General features: G+C 41.1%; 1 protein-coding gene across 1 annotated transcript in view; it reads left to right on the top strand.

Moving 5' to 3' along the window:
* Positions 1-21,820, top strand: part of RYR3 (ryanodine receptor 3) — a 342,229-nt gene that overhangs the window by 46,030 nt on the left and 274,379 nt on the right. Inside the window, 3 exon segments of the mRNA XM_069492266.1 lie at positions 12,379-12,453; positions 14,744-14,822; positions 20,858-20,970. Coding sequence (XP_069348367.1) covers positions 12,379-12,453; positions 14,744-14,822; positions 20,858-20,970 — 267 coding nt within the window.

Consider the following 21,820-nt stretch of genomic DNA (forward strand, 5'->3'; position numbering starts at 1 on the left):
CTATGGTTCTGTGCTTGTCCTTTCTCTATTCATTTGTTTAAAAAGCATTTATGGAGCACCTACTGTGTGTCTTTTCCATCCTCTGGTTTCATGGCACAGTTTTCTCAGGTGTCAAGGAAGATCTTTGATTCTCCAAGCTGCAGAAACAGCCGTAGATCCATATTGGTTACCAGACAGTGATATAGTTGCCAGGGATTTGTATCCTCTGCCCTGGCTCAAGTCGGTCTGTCCCTCTGGCTTTCCCTCTGGCTGGGGACCATCACACACTGCTTCTCTTAGGTAACATATTTGCTTCTTCAGGTTTCTGAAGATGATTCCTAGTCAACAGTGATCTCTCCCAGTGGAAAGAGCCTGAATCAGTGACAATGTTCTTTTTGGTACCAAGTCATCACATTACATTAATGGTAACAGCCAATCCCCCTGGGAACTAAATGACTTATATTTTGTCTCCATCTATCAAAGGAGGCAAATATCAACACAACTGAGATTTAGTTTTATTAATTTTGTAGATTTTTTTTTCAAACTGTGAACTGTGCTTGGTGTCTTTGAGCCGGCCACCTCTTCTCTTCTTCCTCCTCCTGTTCTCACAGGAGCTCTGCAGGTGCTACTTTTAATATACCTTCTTCCCTCCACAAAGCCTCCACAGTGTCTTGCAGCTCAGGGGCAGTCGGGCTGTACTGTCAGCCCCAGTAGGTTATCCTCCCCATGAGTGACAAATTGCTCCCTGCACAACAGGGAGAAAATACATCAGATGGTTCTCACTCCATTCGGGTCCCAGCCTCCATTCACAGATCAGCAGAGGAGACTTTTTTATTTTAGCTTTTATTTTTCCATTTGACAGAATAGCTAGTGGATGGGAGGAACACTTGGATCTAAGCCAGGTCTCTGAAAGGTGGGCTTTGGAGAGCAGCCATGTAAATAGCACTGTCCAAGTGTTAGACAACTCAGAACAACTTTGAGACATACTAACCCTGCAGATACAAAAAAGTAGAATGCTGTAAATAAGAATGCAGAATGCTGAAGTGTACCCTTAAGGGCTGCAGGTCTGCAAGGCACAGGAACCAGGGTAAGGACATAAAATCAGAGGTGAATAATTCAAGACAGGGGTGACCAAGTAGTAAGAGCAGAAGTAGTGCAAGTCCCTTTCCTCCTAACCTGCTTTGTTCCCTGCTATTAACTTCACCTATTCACAGGCCTGTAGAGTCCAAACAGGTGACTAGGGAGGTTCAGATTTTGTGTGTGGTAGTTTAGTAAAAGGTCCAGCTGACCTTTGATGTTGTGAAAATGGGTGGATCTGGCAGTAAGCATGGTTGGCCTGGAACCCTTCCTCTGTTAAGCTTGAGTTATCTGGAGTCTTCACCACATAGGTTTTATAGTAGGGATTTGTGTCCATCACATATATGGCAGCAGAGCTGAGAGAGAGGCAGAGAGAGTCAAACATTAGTCCTAAGCTATCAAGGGCAAGGGGAAGCAGTCATGTTTGTTGTTTGCTTCTTTGGGTTTCTGGAGAAATATTAAAAGGAAAGTCAATCACTGGTAAAAGGATGGTTCTGAGAAAGAGAAGTACTTGCTGACTGTGAGCATCATACTGATTACTTGGATGAAGGGTCCAGCGTGGATGGGGAAGTCCCAGAGGGGTGGCTGTCAAGCCTTAGCTGTGCATCAGAATTACCTGGGAGCCTGGGCCCCACCTTGGGGCCACCAAATCAGAGTCTTATGAAAATGGCCCAGTGTTTGTTTGTTTGTTTGTTTGTTTTTCTTGTTTTGTGTTCATTTTTAAAGCTCCACTATTTATTCTGGTCTGTAACTGGGACTGAGGGCCACTTCTCTAGAATGAACCCATGAGAGATTCAGAAGAATGATATCATACCCTCAGAAGAGCATATGGTCCATGCACAGGTATAAAGTATTAGAGGCACCTGTTCCCCTAACTATCCACAGGACTGCACATACACAGGAGTCTTGAGGATCGGCTTCTCCACCCAAGGTCGCTTCGTATACTTCAAGGGAAAATCAAGCCGTTTGTTTTGCTTGGGAATTTAAACTTGGCCCAAGGCTCATTATGTGGATATAGAGAGAACAGGATGAATCAGTCTCCATCCAGCGAGATCATAACTGGAACCAGTACAACAAGGATAGAGGGATGAAGAAAATAGAGGTTGGTTGATACTAGGACATCTGGGAGGAAAAAAAACATTAGGTTTAAGGAGCACAAGAAAGAGGGAGAAGGATCAGATAACAAAATACAATTTGACCTTCTGCTTGATAGCCCATGTGGGTAGAGATGTTTACACACAGTAGTACTCAACAGGGGTTTTATGATTTAAAAAAAAAAAAAAACTCCTATTTTATTATTTGTAAATCCCCAGGATGAACACTTATTTTTTTTTTTTAAAACAGAGAAATAGTAGATTAGAGACACTGTACAATTTTTCATGTCAAGGTAATCTAATCTTTTGAATGTTAGTCTCTTTGTGGGAAATATTCATCATATGTTATATTTGGTGAAAGGAAATGATTAGGTAGAGCTCTTGGTCTTGACTTTAAGTGGCCCCTGGTCCGCTGTGTCATCAGAGGTTGGATGAATGATGAGGAGTATGGGTGGATCAAACAAAAACCAGAGCAGTGACTGGAAAACAAATTTGGCTGACAGGGTCCTTTAATATAAAGAACGAACTTGGCAATGTCAGATTCTTGGAAATCTGTCTTTTAGCTATGGAAGAAAGGGAGGAAAATTAATCCAGAGGAAAAATAATTGCCTCATCTCTTTGCAAAGTATACTTGTCATCAATCTAAATGTCATTAATACCCTGACAACTATCTCCTGTTGAGTTGTTCTTTTAAAAGTCACCATGATGAGAAGCGTGTGTGAGAGCTGCCATTTTGGCTTTCCAGCTCCCGTGTGGCATCTGTGTTCAAAGGAAAGCCCAGGTGCATCCAGGATGGCCTTGTACCAAATTTGGATGCATCCCAGCAGCCACCTTTTATTCCTCAGTGGAGAAGCAGTGGTTTGTAAAATCCCAAGCCTAGTGGGAACCTCAAGGAGTAATTTTATTTCTTCCCAATCATTGTGGATTGGGGCAGAGAGGTGGGAAATAGTTGCACAAATCTATATAGATTCTCATAGGTCAACAGCTTTAAATTTTAAAGTATTGGAGAGCAGGAGAGTCCTCAGTTGTCTTCAGTCTGCACCATGTAAGGGCTCTTCCTTCCCCCGGCTTTAAGGGCCCACAGGAAAGAATCGACTCTGGGCTACCACAGCACCTCCTTGCAGTCCCCAACCCATCTGAGCCACCTCTCAGAGTTGACTTTACCCCATGGGCCACGTTTTTGCAAAACAGAAGCCAAATAGATAGGTTTCTGGGAGAGACTACTTCATTGCTGTGCAGACTTACTGCAAATCATGCTCATGACCTAGAATTTACAGCTTCTCAAATTAGGCCCTGGCCTTTCATGCTTTTGTCCTAAAATACTTCCGTGTGACTGTGAAATTAATGACATGAGCAAAAAGGAGATTGCACAACCTTCTCATCCAGGAAAAATAATTCTGGGCACTTGTAAGAGAGAGGATTGTCTGGATTCAATAAATTACAAACCATGGGAATGGTAAATTTGATATTCCATGGTGAGTAGTGGAGGATGGATTGTTTGGTTTTTGCCTATGTTTTCTTTGTTTAGTGGCAAAGTTTATATACTTAAAAAATAAAGCAGAGGTGAATAGCCTCTCTCTGCATTGCTTTTAGAGCATTCTTTTCTGTCCTGTGATAGAGGAAATGGGGAGAAGGCAGCCCTGTGGGTGTGGGAGATAGGGCTCCCTAGAGTCAAGGTCACCCTACAGGAACACAGTAGCAGATGGAGCGGTGACTGCCAAAGGTCCTCCTGTCACCAAACACAACCAGCTTTTTTTGGTAGGGGGATGAGGGGATGTCCTTTTGTGCCTGACAGCCTCTGACATTTGAGATTGTCTTTTCAGTAAGGCAACTGCTGACTTACCAAGACAGACTGCCATGATACCTGAATTTGGGCAAGTGGAGATATCAGATGTTACACTTTCCTTCTCTTTTCTAAATTTCATTAAAATGCTATTTCATGACTTCAGTTTTTAACAATATCCCAAGATGCCCATGAAAGACACCAAGGATGTAGTCTTCTTTCGAATGCATTTATTTTAAGGGCCTGCACAGTCCTGGTTGGGTTGCCCCAGATTCACTTGAAAGATTTCTTAGAGGGGAAACTTCTTCACGAAGCTTTCTGTAATCAGTGGCTTAGGCACCTCTGACTGTTGGTTTTAGGTTCATATTAACCATCCTGTTCTAAGTAGAAAATCAAGGTGTCAAATTAAAACAATGGCACCTTATTCTTGTGTAATATTTTATAGCCGAGGTTGATGAGCCATGGGAAGGAGGCAGCATCTCTGTTTAGCCCAGGAAAAGCAGGGTTTGGTAGTTACCCACTTGAGGAGTGGAGTATCTGATCCAAAAAAGATAGTGAAAAAGCCAGTTAAGTGTCCCACATTGGCCTCTTCAGGGTTTCATATGTAATTTCAGGCAATTAGGATGGCTGCAGTGTAGTAATTCCTGGCTCTGACTCCTAATCACAAACCGCATTAATCTGTGCGGGTGCCCCTCCTACCCCTGGGCTAAATTTTCTAATTTCCAATGTACTATAATGAAGTCCTTCTTTCTTTATCTATCATTAAAGAGGAAATTGTCCCTATTACCAGGTGTTTACAATCCAAGACCTGTTTGGGAAATGCCCCGTCAATTCTTTCAGTGTCATTTGCACCGCAGAAGCACTGTCCAGCCCTGTCTGTCCATTCCCCTTAGAAAAGTGAGTTGCTTGTTGGGGTCTTCAGAGTTTGGCCAGAAGGGGGTGATCTGCTGACCAGGTGGGGAAGGGGGACCTGGAATCTCAGAGCTGGGTGAGGCAGCCTTGGGAAGCATGGAAGAGTACAGGACCAAGTCCTCAGAAATAAGAATGGGATCCAACGTGAAGAGTCCATGAGGGGCAGTCAGAGGAGCCAGTGGGGCTGAGACCCAAGCAGGAGCGAGTCCCTGTGGCGAGAGAGATTTCCAGTGGGGCCTGGTGCTGAGCCTGAGGGAGCTATAAGGAGCGGTTCAGGTGTCTTGAATAAAGGCTGCCTCTCTGGGTTCTCCATATAACACCAGGAGAGTCAGTGCCTAAAGCACGCATGCTAGATATGTGTCCCCGTCTGCCACTCAGGGGTACAGTCATTTACTGAGGATCCTGGCAAATTAATCACACCCATGAGCAATGGAAGGCATAGGAATAGATAAAATACTTTTATAGCACTCCATTTCATTAAACACATATAACATGGTGTGGTCACCCCACACACATACACTTTTCATGGAGATGATGATATAATGGAGTTAAAGAAAAGCTTAGAAAAGGAAAAAGTGCAATGGTTCTGCAACCAACCAAATGGGTATTTTGTTTTTATAGGTTTCCTTATCATTATTGTATATATGTAAATAATTGAAGGCATTTTGTATTCTACTTATAAACATTTTTCTGTGTTTCCACATAGCCTCTGTCATTGTCATTGTAATGGTTACAGGATAGAACATCCTGAAGAAGCCCCATGATTTACTAGATAATGTGGGGGTGGGTGGCAATATTTAGGTTCTTCCCAAGTTTTTTATTTTGTTGCCCCCATTATAATGCTCTTATTCCAGCTGTGTGCATATGTTTTTTGATTCTCTTGAATTGTTCCCAGAAGTAGAATTACTGCAGCAAAGGTTATGGGCTTCTTTACAGCCCTTTTTATATATTACCATATTGCTTTGCAAAAGGGTTGTACTCGTGCCACCTTGCACAGGATCGTATCAGCTAAATTGCAACTCTGACAGCATTGTGTTTTTTCCCCACTTTTGCAAATTTTGTAGACATAAAATGATATATCAAAGTTGCTCTGAGTGTCATTTCTTTTATTACTAGAGGAGATAGAATATTTTCCATATGTTTTAATTTTCTTGATATGCATCATTTATTCATATCCTTTGCCTACTTCTTGAGGCCTGTTTTTTTTTTCTCTACATTTCAATGAGATCTTAACCCTTTTGTCATAGTGATACAAAGTCTGTCTGTAGTCTATTGAATGTTGGTGTTTCCATTGTGCTGAAGTTCAGTAATTTTGGTACAATCATATCTTTTATTTCCTCTGAGCATATCTGTTTCTTCAAAGCATGGATAAGTATTAAATCTATAAAGGAGGTAGATTATTTATTCTATCACATGATAATTGTTCTAGAATTTAATTTTAAAATGAAATATTTAACTCTATTATCCATACAGAATCTCTTTCTATGTGTCCTGTGGATCTTACTGAATGCTTTTCTGATTTGCTACTCACATATCACAGATATGTGCTTAATAATCCTGCCCTACTCCTATTGTGCTGAAAATCTGCTTTATCATGTGCTACCTTTTCATATAGTCACATCTGTTTATGAACTGTCTATATTGTGCTATCTTCTTGTTGACCCAATACCAGAGTGAATTAATTTTGCTTTGTGACATTTACTAAAATATGGGTCCTTTTTGGGATAAAAGTTCCTTACTGTTTATATTTCAAGATTAATTTTATAGCAATTTTGTTGAATTCCAAAATATCCTATTGAAATTTTAATGAAAATTACATTAAACCTGTAAGTTAAATTTAGGAGACTCCACATGTACAAATATTGGGATTCTCATTCTGTAACAAAACACACCTTTCCATTTCATCAAATCAAATTTTATTTTATGCAGTAAAGTTTTGTGTTTTCATTTTGAAGATTTCACTCATCTAATTTCTAAAAATTTAATATTTTGTAGTAATCATTAGTAGAATCTTTCATTGTATTTTCTAACTGAATATACTGAGTTACTTGTTTTTGTTTATTTCTACTGTTAGATATTGTTTTTACTCATAGGGCATTGTTATTTAGTTGTCACTTGTATCAAAAGAAATGCAAACCTTCCGAGCAATGTAAAGAGCCTCCAGTCTGTTCAGGAAATGTTGTTCTGTGACCTTCTAGAAAGACACCTTTCTTTTTTTGATAGCCTGAAAGAGTGGAACAGAAGTGAGGTGTGAAAAGAAGAGAAAATTAAAGCACACACATCCACATCTAGAAAATGACTTCATATCCCACAAGACCTCCCAGAAGCATGGCCCCTGAAGCTTGTAGACTGTATTAGGTTCAGCCAGGAGCCTTCCTGGGACTTTGAAATATTTCTTAGATCCTAGGACCCACAAAGTGGAATTTAGGGTCCCAGATCATAAAAGAAGATGGCTTAGAGATCGAACAGTCTTGAAACATTTATGTGTGTCTCGATAGAAGCACAGTCCCCTCCCCTCTAGTGGCTGTATCTGGTTTATCTTACTAGGAGGCTGTGTCCTCTGGGAACTACCAAAAGAAATGTCAGTGATGAAAATTAATCTTGAAATTATAGGCGAGATGATTGAATTAATGATCTAGTGGAAAAGTTTTCCTCTGGACCTGGCCTCAGAACCTTTTACCAGCTTTTCTCTGACCCACCCCCATCCCATGAGATGGAACTAAATATTCTTCTTCTGCCAATGGTAATAGCCAAGGTCACTCGTAGCAGGGATGGGAATATTATCCTGATAAAGTCTCACAGTCTGGAAGTCCAGACCCCCCTTAGGAACAGATCTTCTACGTAGCATATCACATCTTTCCTGGAATGTTATTCTAGAATTAGTGTCAAATAGTGAGAAGAGTAGACTCAAATTCAAACTCACATTCACTGCTTATAAACCAACGATGGGAATTTTTCTTAAATTCTCTATGCCTCTTTTTTTCCTATCTGTGAAGTGGAAACAAAAGGACCACCTCCTCCAATTATTTATTAATTTACTCAGGAAATATTTAATGTGTACCTCCTACATGCCAGGCACTGATAAAAATGATGTTGATAAGGCAGAGGACACAACATATTCATGGAGCTTATATTCTAGGGGGAGAGAAGGTAGATACATATGAAAAATAATAAATGCAATGAGAGATGATAAAAAATGTGATAGAGTAAGGGTGATTGTTCTTTTAGAAGGCTTTTCTAATGAGAGAGCTGAGCCCAGAACTGCGTAAACGGTAGAAATTTACCATGAGAAATTGGAGGAGAAGCATTCCAGGCAGAGGGAAGCACATGTGTAAAGGCCCTGTGGCAGGAGCATGCTTATCTAAAAACTAGAGGAAGGCCAGGATGGCTGGAGCAGAAGGAGTGACGGAAAGCATGCTGCTGGTGGGTGAAGTTACAGAGAGTGAGGGAACCAGGAATTGGGAGGTTACAACCAGCAGGCCAAATCTAGCCTGCAGCCCATTTGTGTACAATCCTCTAAGAATGGTTTTTAAATTTTGATAAGGATGTTTAAAATTTAAAAAAAGAGAGAACTGTGTGACAGTGATCATATATGACCCACAAAGCCTAAAATATTTTCTATTTGTCCTTTCACGGAGGAAATCTGCCGACTCCTGATACAGGGCCTTAGGGGCCACAGTGAGGGCTTTATACTTGTGCTCTAAGTGTGATAAGAAGTCACAGGGGGTGGGGGGGGGGAGGTTGAGCAAGAAAGTCATGTGATGTGACCTGCAGTTTTTAAAGGATGGCTGTGGCTGCCGTGTTGGCTCAGACTGTGAAAGGAGAGGCCAGAGCCGGAGCAGTTAGGAGGCACTGACAACTCGGGTGGGGAACTTGCGGCCTTCTGATTTCTAGATTGTTCTTTTTTAAGCACCAAAGGAGGCAAGAAAAGCTTCATCTTTCTCTGCTTCATCCGTCTTAATTAAAGGATTTGTTCTGTAAAATTTGGATTCAGTCAAAAGACTGCACTTAAGGCCCTAGAAGGCCACATGTGGTGCCACCCACAGCAGGGTGCCAGATGGGCAGCAGCAGGGCGCTGCAGAGGGCGATGGGAGAATACTTTGAAGGCGGCACTGAAAGGTGCTTTGGACCCACCAGGGGGTGTAAAGAGAAGAAAGGAGTGAAGGATGACTGACTCCAAGATGTCTGGTTCGCTCACCCCTCCCACTGTTTCATGGAAACAGAAGGAGAGAAGGATCTTTTCTGCCGCTAGGGCTTCATTCACCCCTCCGTTTCTTCCAGCATTTTGCAATCAGGGTTCCCTTCCAAAGTCCAGCTTTGATTGTGACACTCTCCTTTCTAAAACCTACTCCAGTGTCCCCTGGCCATGGAACAGAGTCCACTCACTGGGTCAGTCAGTCTTAGCCCTCTGTGATCTGACCGCCCCTCACTTGTGTCCTACCGTGTTTCCGACCGTTCTGTTCGCCCACCCAGCACCGGGCAGCAACTGGGCTGTGAGTCCCCATGTGCGCTTTGTTCTTCCCCCTTCCAGGCCTTCAACCCAGTGTGTTCCTCTTTCTCACTGTGCAGTCATTTCAACAGTCCTACCAGCATGCTGTGGTCCACCTTTTCAATAAAGTTCTTCTGTGACAGCTGCTGTACCCTCCTAGTCTATGCCAACACTCTGACTTTGCCTCTCTAATGGGCATGCCATTTCCATTTGTAGCATGATTTTTATTCACAAATCTTCCCCACCAAACTACAGAAAGACAGTATAGCTATAGTTGAGTGCCCTTGTCGTCATTAAATACTGGCTCTGAATTTGGAACCTGTATGACTTTGAGCAAGTTAATCACTTTAACCTTCAGTTTATACAACCGTAAAATGGGGCAGTTTGTACAATTGTAAAATGGGGTTGATTGCTATAGTCATTTTGCAGCGCTAAGAAGATAACATGATTCATGTGTAACACTTGGCACAGCTCTGTGCCTGCCATATGGTCAGAGCTCATTAAGTCCCAGCTATATCACTTCACCTCCGTGAGGCAGCTGAGGAGTTATCTTCCTCTCCTATTCTTACTGGCACTTTGTACATGGGTTTTGCACAGAGTAATCAAATGAGCATACTATAAAAAGTACAGCCAAATGATCTCAGGTTCTTGCATTAACCCTGAGTTCAAATCCCACCACCACCACCTCCGCATCAGCTGTGAGACATAAGGCAATATACTTACCTTCTTTGAGCACCATATTCCTTGCATACAAAACAAGGGACATCATTCCTACCTTGAAGAGTCGCAGAGAATGAACTATGGTGGTGCATACAGCACTTGATGCGTGCTGTGCACCCAAGGGTGACGATCGCCATGATGCTAATTATCAAAGGTTCTGCAGGAAAACCTGCTCTGCTCTTCTAGCACTGGGACTTGATCTCTTGAAGCAGTGGTTCTTGAAACATGGGCCCTACAACAGCAGCGTCAGTCTCATCAGGAACCTATTAAAAAGGCAGATTTCTCAGGCCACACAACAGGCCGACTGAAGCAGACAGTGTGGAGTGGAGTCTGGGCAATTCTGATGTACACCTGCCTCTAAGAAGCACCACCTCGGAGAAGGGAGGATTTGGGAAGTGAAGGCTCTGGGGTTCTGCACAGTGACTTCCCATTCGGGATAAAGTACCCCTGGGGGGTACTTTAGTCACTCTGCTTTTCTGTTGGCACATCAGTAAGGGACATGAGGGTCCAAAGATGTTTTCAGTAGTGCCAGAGAAGAGAAGCACAAGCTGCTCCATGCCACTTTTTGGGGTCAGCCACTTTGGACTCTTTGGTACTTATCATTACAGAGTTGATAGGAACAAAGAACTGAAGGAAGGTGTGACCCACGGTTAACAGTAGGAGATATGATTTAGTCAGTAGTTCATTGTGAGACATAGGACCAGTTTGAGAGCATAGCCCACAATGGAAGCCATTGGGAACCATCAATCAACTTGTAATAACATAAGTGGATAGGGCCAATTTTGGTTAGATTGACAAGATGTGAAAATTATTTAGTATGTCTAATTTTAACGTAAGCCGTTGACACATTTGTAAATACAGAAACTAAAGTTAGTGCAAATTATTTCAAGAAATTTGGAAATATCGTGAAGAGCATTGTAATTCCTGTGTAGTATCAAAGTGTGGAGAACACTTAAATATCTCTATAGCTGTGGGAAAAAAGCACAGTCGCGTTTATATTTAGTTACCAGCTATTTTTGAACATGATACCACTTTTATCTTTTTTCTTTTCTTTAGGCTTGTTGTATGACATGAAAAACCATCTCTTTGACAGAGTGATTCTGTTAATCCAAATAGAGTTGAAATGACATTACTCAAGGCCTTACCCTCCACACCACCTGACCCCCCTCCTTCCTCCACGCCGCTCCCCGCTGGGGTTGGAGGTGGACACGGGAGACGGGCAGAACCCCAAGCCAGCCCTTCGTCTGCTGGTCTGTAGCTCTGAATAAAACAGGCTGTCTAGAAGGAAAATGCTAGAATTTCTCTTCATAATTAATTTTTGTCTCAAGCTTTGGATTCTCTTTTTATGTGTGTTTGGGGAGGGGAGGGCCCGTGCTCAAATATTTTCTCCTGAAAGGAGGAGTGTGATCAAAAAATGTTGACTGTCTCTGAGAACAAGTTAGCATGATGAAGGGAGACTTAGGTAAGAGGTTGGAAATGTTGATGCCAGAGAATTATAGAATGTTCTGTAGATTTGAGTTTTCCATGCTGCCTACTCACCTCTGACTAGAATAAATTACAGTGCTATCCTATATCATGTCCTCTTCAGTTCAGTGTAGTAATATGGGAATCAGATTACGGGAAGAAAAAGAAAAGACGCCAGCAGCTTCACGTTGGGCCTTGTCCTCCTCTCAGGCCTCCCTGTCCCACCGTTCGGGCAGCCCCTGGGCAAATAGCCAGAGAGCTGCCTGGGGAGAAGGAAAAGGTGCTAGATGGACTTTTGACTGAAGGATCTAGTTCTGCGTAACTGGTTGCCCCTTTAAAGCCCTGGATGTCAGAGCTCTCCCTCCGTGGTGAGATCTGTAGAAAGCACCTGGTTGAGGCAGTGGGCAGAAGGCACACGTGCCTTGGAGGGAAAGATGGCAGGGCACAGAGCGTGACCGTATGTCTGCCCACCGCATTGCCTTTCTGTCGCCAGGCTGTAGCTACATCACATTTGTTTCTCTCTCTCTGAACGCTTCTGAGAAGTTTCAAAGGAAGGTAAGCGGTACCTGTCTCATTTTCATGCTTGCCTGGTAGAGCAGCTCTGGGTTTCTGCTGATTCTGGGCAGGAGCCTTTCTGAGAAGGGATCTGGCCCCACACACCCTCTCCCAAGGATGCTGCATGGCTGTGATCACGAGTCTCCTTCCGCCCGCAGGCCGGCCACTTGCTTCTAGAATGAATTCCTTGGGAGCTTTGCGATGGGTCTTTTCCTGGTAGTCTGTCTCCCAGAATTCTCATGCTGCTTTGCTCTCAGAGAAGCCAGAGCTGGCGGATGCTGACATCTTTCCCTCTCAACCCGCAGGCAGCACAAGGGGGTGGCCACAGGACCCTGCTCTATGGACATGCGATTCTCCTGAGGCACTCCTTCAGCGGAATGGTAAGCACGTCTGCGGTCCCGTTCACCATTCGAGGAGGAGGGAAAAATGAAGGGGTGGGGGCGGGGAGTACAGGAAAACAGCCATTCCAAGGAAACAGCAGGAGCAACTGGAATATAACTAATTATAGCATATTATCGTCTTAGCATTTCCTCCACATCACCTACCTCAATCTGCAATTATATATTTGTGTTTGCTTAATGTCTGATGCCCTGTCTCCAACTTCATGAGGAAGAGAATCATGTCTTTTTTATTTCACTAAACTTAACCCAGCCAAGTACAGTGCCTTGACATACTAGATTCTCAATAAATGTTTGTTGGATGGATGAATGATGAAATGACCCGAGGAGCAACTGATCTCTTTAGTATATAGGGAGAACCAGGCTAGAAAAAAAAAAAAAAAAAGTAATAAAATGGGATGTTTGTGACATTCCTCCTCTTTTACCTACCTAAAAGAAATTGAATGATACTCATTGCCTTCGGTTCTGGAAGAATTTGGAGGCATTGTGTTAATCTAGAGGCAGGAGGAAGATAGGGGCAAGATACTCACAGAAAGCTGATCCGCTATTACTGATCAGGGATCAAGAACCAGAATTAATCAGAATGGTGATAACCCAGTGTAACTTCAAAAAATTTGCATGTTCTAAATAAATATAATCTGTAAACTACAGCTAAGACCTTTTGCAGTAAGTATTAGGAATAATATTATGATCTCAATGAAAACTAATATATGCCAACTCCAATAATGTTTGATCTCAGTTCCTAATCTATCAGTGTAAGGAAGATTGGTTGTCTTTCTCTAGTCCTAGTGGAAAACTGATACATTAACTCGAGACTTTATTTTCATACATTTACACCTGCAGCAGGATGCAAAGTTCATTGCAAAGCTTGAACTATCGAATTGGCAGCAGGAGCAACAGCTGCCTCTTAAATAATTTATTTATTGCAGTATTTTTTTTTTCCTGAGCACTGGTAAGAAGCTGACCTTTTCAGCCTGAATGTTCATCTGTTGGAGTCCTTCATGGCAAAAATAGAGGACAAACAATGACCAAATGCAAGTGTATCTGAGTAGGAGATGGGGACATTTTTAAGAGTGGGGAAACTTTGTACCCTGACAGTCTCTGGAATTGAGAAGTGGTAGTTTCAGAATCTTGTGTTTATCCATAGGATAAATAAAACCCTAACACTTCTCTTTACCTACCTAAATAGAATAAAGAGAACCTCAGTACTTTGAAAGTCAGGCTAACATCTTGGTAGAAATATGAAGGTTTACATTACATTATGTATAGTTAAGTTTACGCTTCCTTAAAAAAAAAAAAAATCCCACTCACAGTTAACATAAACTCTATACTGGCTAGTTCTTTGTAAGAACAACTCTGAAAATAAAGCCTATGATATATGGATATGTATAATGCAATGATTTTCCATCTTCCTCTTGCAGAAAACCAGAAGTACAGCTCAGAAGGCACATCCCAAGGGCTTACCTGCCTCCCAGTCTAATTCTAAGATGTGAGGCTGTGCCCATCAGTGAATGAGACAGGGCACAGGCTGTGGGGTTCTTTAATAAGTTATTTTAAAAATCATTCTTAAGTACTGACACATGTGTCTTTATAATCAGAAAAAAACCATAAACATTATTTTGAGAAGTTTTAAAGCTCATAGAAAAATTCAAAACTGGAAAATAAATAGAAGTGATGGAATCATCCAAGTCCTCTCCCACCCCTCTTCTAAAGTTAACTTCTGTTATTTTGGTGTAATTCCTTTTAGTCTGGTTGCTAAGCATTTACATTTTTGTTTACATGTTAACTGTATAAAATGCACTATTTTATATATGTCTTTTTAGTTCAATGTAATATAAACAATGTTCCATGCTATTATACAATCTTGATAAATGCTCTTAATAATATAACATTCCATAAAATAGAGATACCAAAGCTTATCTAGCCTTTCCATTATTGCTGGTCATTTATGTTCCATTTATATTGTTCACAATTTAAAAGTTCCTCAGAGTATCTTTGAACTAAGGCAACTTTAATATTTTAGATTCATTTCTAAAACATATAATTCTATAGTTAAATCACTGAGTCATCAGAAAGAATATCTTTGAGGTTTTAAATGTATTATAAAAGTATTTTCTTGAAGCATTGTACCAATTAACTTTGTAATGAGTAAGATAAATGAGCCCTTTTCAGAGCAGTTCATTGTTGAAATTAACTAGAAGCTAACTAGTGGTGAGATACCAGGAGCCAGTGGAAGAGTGTGACTTCACTAGCATCTGTTCTTCTTTTGCAGTATCTAACATGTTTGACTACATCAAGATCCCAGACGGATAAACTTGCCTTTGATGTAGGTCTACGGGAACATGCCACAGGTAAGTCAGCATTCCCAGATCTCCTGCTCAGTGGGGTCTAGGGCTAAGGGCTTTTGAGAAGGACCCTGAATGTGTTACTCATTTGGGAGGAGAATAATGAACTAAAGAAAGAATCTGTGATGGAAACACTGGAACTAAGAATGAAGGAGAACAAAATGCTTTAACCACAGCCTGCCAGAATCTCAAAGAAAAATTATTTTTTAGCATTTGGTACTGAAAGTAAGTAGACAGACAAGTCATTCCTGATAAACAATGATACTAAATAACTGCTAAAAAAAAAAATAAAGGTAGCACAATAAGGGCTTAAGAAATGAAATATAGTGTCTAGATCAAAGGAGTAGTCTCATTTTATTCTGCGGTGAACAAGCTATTTCTAAAGTAGTGTTTCCCAAACATTAGTCAATGACATCCAACATCATGATTTTGCCATTCCAGTGTATTCCCTTTAATATCATTTACTTTGTTTTTCTTTAAATTTACTTACACTTGTACTTAGAATTTTACAGACAGAACTTACATCATTGCTGAAAGTAGAAAACTGGTATTGCTTTCCATGGAAGTAGACATGATGAAAAGAAACCCATGCTGTTAAATAATTGAGCTGTTGACAAACATTAGAAAAGTGTTAATGATATACTAGTTCCAAACTTAAAATTTTTCTCGGATAGAATCAGAAGGCTTAAAATGGTAGTAAAAAGAAAATAAAGTTTTTACTGTATAATTCAATGTCATTGAATTGCCTTCTACCACCTATGGTATACATCGTATCTTTTGGGAACCACTAGATTTTTGTTTTACGTTTTTGGGTGCATTCAAAAATACAGTTAAGAGGTGGGTCCCGAAGAAGCTGCTGACCAGGATGACCATTTATGGAAACCATAAGTGAAGAACAGAGGACTAAGATAGCTATCTACAGAGTTATAGTATCAAAGAAGGTGCTGACCTCCTGTGGGTTATTCCAAAGACCAGTAGCGCAGTGGGTAGAAGTTGCAAGGAGGCAGCTTTCACTTCAAAGGAGAAAACCACTTGGTAACATCTGCAATTAACCATTAGGGGAACAGCTGGCCCTGAGATACAGGGTCCTCCCTATGGCCAGAAATACTCATGGACAATCTGACCATCAGCCCAGGGCATTACATGTGGGATTTGTGCTCCATTTAGAGGTTGGGCTAAGTATCAATCAGGATTCTTTGTCACAACAGAAATTGATTCAGGTTAACTGGAGCAGAATAAGAATTTACTGGAAAGATATTGAGTAGAACTTGCACTAAAGTTGGAGCCCCAACCTTGGAATTTGGGCAGGAAAAAAAAAAAAGAACAGGGAAGAGAAAACCTCCTAAGGCACATTGTAGAAAGAGTCTAATTAACATTAGTCTATAATACCATGACATTTTCCCTTTAATAGGGAGAGGATTCCAATGTTGAGTAGCCAAAAAAGGACAAAAGTTTATTTTTTATTCTAAAATTGGCTCAAGGCCGGGCGTGGTGGCTCACGCCTGTAGTCCTAGCACTCTGGGAGGCCGAGGCGGGTGGATCGCTCGAGGTCAGGAGTTCGAGACCAGCCTGAGCAAGAGTGAGACCCCGTCTCTACTAAAAATAGAAAGAGGCCGGGCGCGGTGGCTCACGCCTGTAATCCTAGCACTCTGGGAGGCCGAGGTGGGCGGATCGTTTGAGCTCAGGAGTTCGAGACCAGCCTGAGAAAGAGCGAGACCCCATCTCTACTAAAAATAGAAAGAAATTATATGGACAGCTAAAAATATATATAGAAAAAATTAGCTGGGCATGGTGGCGCATGCCTGTAGTCCCAGCTACTCGGGAGGCTGAGACAGGAGGATCGCTTGAGCTCAGGAGTTTGAGGTTGCTGTGAGCTAGGCTGACGCCACGGCACTCACTCTAGCCTGGGCAACAGAGTGAGACTCTGTCTAAAAAAAAAAAATAAATAAATAAATAAAAAAAATAAAAATAGAAAGAAATTATATGGACAACTAAAATATATATATACAAAAAATTAGCCGGGCATGGTGGCGCATGCCTGTAGTCCCAGCTACTTGGGAGGCTGAGACAGGAGGATCGCTTAAGCCCAGGAGTTTGAGGTTGCTGTGAGCTAGACTGACGCCACGGCACTCACTCTAGCCCGGGCAACAGAGTTGAGACTCTGTCTCAAAAAAAATAAAAATAAAAAAAAAAAATAAAATTGGCTCAAGTTCAAAAAGGAAGCATCCAAATTGTCTGATTTTCTAGATGATCTAGGAAAAAAATCAAGTCCAAACTATGTGCACCTGCTGTCTCTGCATCTTGCACAATGGTGTCCTAAGAGTGCCTGGGGGAGAAACTTTTTCTCTCTTATCCTCTTCTTATTTTCACACTAAGCAAAAGAGTGGGCTGGCATCTGCCCATTATGGGTTTTTTTCCTAAAATAAGATTATATTTGAATTTGATTAGAGGTTTCTTTGTTTTCAGCTTAAGTGTTATCCTTAAAATATAATTTCCTCTAAGGTATTACCAACCTTTGCTGAAAATTACAAAATGAGTGAAGTGTGCCACACTCGGAATGTAAGTTGGCCTCTAAATATAAACCAGCTGTCAGTCTTGGAGCATGTCATCAGAAAAGTCATATATGGTGATTCTATTTATATCAGTAAAATGACTTTATACTTTTTGAGAGTTGGGAAGAAATTGAGAAATACCACTTTCTAGTCAAGTGTTCAGGGAATTTATTTAATTATCGGGGCCTCCAATAAAAATAAAGGGAAATAACATCAGAGAATGTTATTACCCTTTTCAGCACTTTTTTCTAAATTCCTAAAAGCAGACTTGGTGTGAATTCTGCTGACAGACCAGGCAAACACATGAGCCAACCCAAGTTCAAGTTGACCGATCAGAAGTTGACTGTCCTGAAAACCTAGAGCCTAAAATGATGTACTGTTATTTCACCTCCCTCACCCCAAGCATTTCATACTCCTTGAAGAAGGCTAGTTGTGAGGGAGAAGGAGAATGCATATCCAGCTCAGAAGGTTCAGTATTACCCGGGGTACGTCTCCTCACTTCAGAATGAGATTCATGTGGACTGCAACAGAAAATAGCGTCCTGTTTCCTGTCTGGATAATTCTGTGAATGCACTTTTGGCTCAGAAACCTCTTCAGAGTTGTAAACAATAAACTGCTCAGTAGCTGAGTTGAATATGTAGGAGAATATCAGGAGAAAGTTTCTTGAACCATTCTGAAATTTTTTCCCCAATGCACTCAAAAATAAATTCTTAGACTTAACAGAGAATTGATGATCATTTTACCCTTGATTTGGGTGACTCAATTTATTCCATTCTCAAAGTTTTGTTTTGTTTTTAGGATTTCGACATAGCTTTGGAATTTGGACTTAGGAGGAAAGAAGTATTTAAAACACCTATACTTAAAGCCATGTTGTGTCTTTTAGGGCCGGGGACTGGTCCATCCCATTGACTCAGAGAGAGGCTCCATCCCTGGGCCGCAGAGCCCAGGAGACAGGAGGAAAACAAAATAATCTTCCTGTGTGTGCTTCTTCAGCAGCCCCCTGCAGCCCGGACAGTGGTCCACAGAATACATAAAAGACACATCATTTTCCCCTTCAAATGTAGGGGTCAACCTCTTTTGTCACGTAATTTAAAATTTAATCAAAGTCATACCCATACATAGTTTAAAGAGAAAAATAGTGCTCCTAAGCTTATTAAAAACATCAGTCTTCTGCCCTCCCTGCTCTGGATTCCTCCCACTCTGAGGCATCTACTTTTACCTCTTTTAGTATCGCTTACCACTTGTCTATGGGTAATGTTCATACTTTGCTATTTTGTTATTCTTTCCAGATTAGGTATTATCTACAGATGTCCTGATAAAAATTTAGCACCCGTGCTCCACTCTTCCCTGTGTTCTCATCCCACTCAATATATTTACATCTACTTTTATTTAACTGCCAAATCAATATTAACTACTTATATTGCTATAACTGTAACTTTTATTTGCAAATGAGCTTCATATTATACTCTGACCAGGTAATTTATTGTATCACTTTAGAGTTTTCCAGTAGTTAATAATTCTCATTTATCTGCTTAATTTTCTGTGATTCAATCGTTCGTTCATTTCCACACTGTCCTATAGAACTGAAAATCTCCCCTGATTTGATTCAATCACATTATCTGTTTTTTGACTTCTATCTTCTTGGAAACATCCACCATCATCCAGGGAGTTCCCTTTGCCTCTCTCCTAGATTTCCTGCTGCTTGGATCTCATTTTGTTGTTGTTTTGTTTCTGGTTTGGGGGGTGGGGTTTAGCCTTCTTGGTTTACTACCTCACTTTGGTGGAACACAGTTATCCAGTAGCTTTTGCAGAAATGATACATGAGAGGTAAAATCTTGTCTGAAAGTTTCCTAATTCTAGTTTCACAAGTAATTCATAGTTTAGTGTAATTCTACATCGGAAATATTTTTTTCTCAGTTTATTGAAGGCTTTCTTCTAGCTTACAATGGGGCTGTTGAGAAGTCTACATTCTGATTCTAGATCCTTTGTGTGTGACCTGTTTTTATATTTTGAAAGCTACTAAGAGCACCTCTTTTGCCCTGTCTGAAATTCCGCAGTGACATGTCTTGGCGTGGATCCTTTTCTGTCCTGAAGTCTCCCAGGAATGGACCTTAGTGTAGGTCTTTGTTCTCCATCATGCTAGGGAGTCTGTAGGTTCTTTCAATCTGGAAATGCTCGTTTTTCAGCTTGGGGAAAGTTTTAATATTAGTCCTTTGTGAATCTCCTCCCCTTTTTCTCTCTAGTCTTGCTTTCTGTAATTCCTCTAGATTGGTTTTCTAATTCTCTTTTCACTCCTATTTCTAATCTGTTTTTCTTCATTCTTCCTTCTGGAGGATTTTTCTTCAGCTTTATCCTACAACCCTTTTATTTCTTTCCCTTTTTTTCAGGATCAAGGAGTATTTTTCTTTTTCTCTGAAGGAATCCTTCATGGGTCCTCTATAAGCTTTTTCTCCAAGTCTCTTTTTCTCCCTTTTTGGTTTGTTCCTATTGTTCGTGTCAGAGACTCTCCTCAGAGTCGGGTGATCCCTGGTCTTCATTCGTGTTCAGGTAAAGGCAGGAAAAGCTGACGAGCTGTGGCTCATCGTTTGCTAATCCTCCCTGTTAGGTAATCTGGCAAAGATCTGGGCACTTCACTGTTGACCCCGAACCATACTTTCTTTTTTCTTGGATAGTTTGGCTTCCCTAAAAAGTAATCCTCAAATTTGGGGAGGAAGCATGGTTCAGCATTGCAGCTAGCATTCTGGAAGCCGAGGGGACGAAAGCAGAGGGAAAGGAGCATGGGTTTTACTAATCGAGATGTAAACCTTTAATTATTCACCCGTGTTCCTATGTTCAAACCATCTTCTGCCTTCACAAGTAGCCGTTACCTCCAATTTCAGAGACTTTCTGGGGATAATCTATGGTAGGAATGGGATTTTTTATTAGTGGTTTCTTCTCCATGTTGTTAGTCAAAGACTTGGGTTTTAACTTTTTCTTGGCCAAAAGTATCCATCTGCTGTCCTTTTCCCAAAATATCAATTTCTCTTCTTTGCTATCAATTTTTCACCTGTTGTCTGAGTCCTTGCATATTTAAGCCTTTAAAAAAATCCCTTTACTGATATTTTGGTATAATTTCATGGGGGGTGGGGCAAAGATGTAGTAGACCAATGAAGTCAGTTCTTAAAAATCTGGAAGAGACTATAAAGAAAACATTTTTCTATAGCATTAAAAATACCCAAAGCCTTCCAAAGCTTCTGGCCTCCAATACTCTTTCCCAAGCCCTGTCTTTCTGTCCCCAGGGAAAATGAAAATGATAGAGTCAAGAGCAGATGTGGGGCTATCTGGAATGGTTATAAGATAAATAGAAATTGAGGTCTAGAGTATGCCTGTGTGTACATGTGTGTGCATGTGTGTGCAAGGGGTTGTCATCAGGAGGAAGGAGGACAAGGGACAGGATCAGGGCCATTGGCCTCTGTGAAGCAATGACTAACTTGAGGAGCCTTTGTGTAGGAGAAGCCTGCTGGTGGACTATACATCCTGCTTCCAAACAGAGGTCTGAGGGAGAGAAAGTTCGAATTGGCGATGATCTCATCCTCGTCAGTGTGTCCTCTGAAAGATACCTTGTAAGTACCTCCTGTCCCTGGAGTCCTTCATTTTCACAGTTTTTTCCTTTAGGAATAGATGGCCAAGGAGAACTGAGCTACAGCAGGCTGGGTAGAATAAGATGCTTTCACACAGTATACAGTTGATCCTTGGACAACGTGGGGGTTAGGGGTGCCAACCCCTTACACAGTCAGAAATCCATGTGTAACTTTTAACTCCCCCAAAACTTAACTACTAATAGCCTACTGTTGAAAGGCTACTGTCCCACCCTAGCGATAATATAAACAGTCTATTAACACATATTTCATATGCTATATGTATTATACACTGCATTATGATAATGCTAGAGAAAAGAAAACATTAAGAAAATCAGAGGGAAGAGAAAATAATCACATATTTACTATTTATGAAGTGGAAGTGGATCATTATTAAGGTCTTCCTTCATCCTTGTCATCTTCATGTTAAGTAGGTTGAGGAGGAGGAGGAAGGGAGGTTGGTCTCGCTGTCTCAGGGGTGGCAGAGGCAGAAGAAAATCCACGTAAGTGGACCTGCGCAGTTCATAGCCTTGCTGTTAAAGGGTCAACTGTATTTGAGAGGTGATTAAGTTCTCTCCCCTGCCACATGATCACAGCGCCTAGGATTTAACAGTTAGTTATCCTTTATTATGGTCCTGTGTCCAGAAAACCGTGCCAAAGTGCCCCAAGCGCTATTTGCACATTAGCTCCTATTATTCTGAATTTATCACATTGTTTAGCTCTTGTCCAGTGAAGAACAAGCCAGAAAGAGTGGCATACAGGAAAATAAGCTCATTCTGGAGAAAGAAAGAGAGTTTGAAATGTTTCAGCATGTGGAGTGTTGCAGAAGTTCAAA

The sequence above is a fragment of the Eulemur rufifrons genome, chromosome 2 (assembly GCF_041146395.1).
Source record: "Eulemur rufifrons isolate Redbay chromosome 2, OSU_ERuf_1, whole genome shotgun sequence".
Classification (NCBI taxonomy): domain Eukaryota; kingdom Metazoa; phylum Chordata; class Mammalia; order Primates; family Lemuridae; genus Eulemur; species Eulemur rufifrons.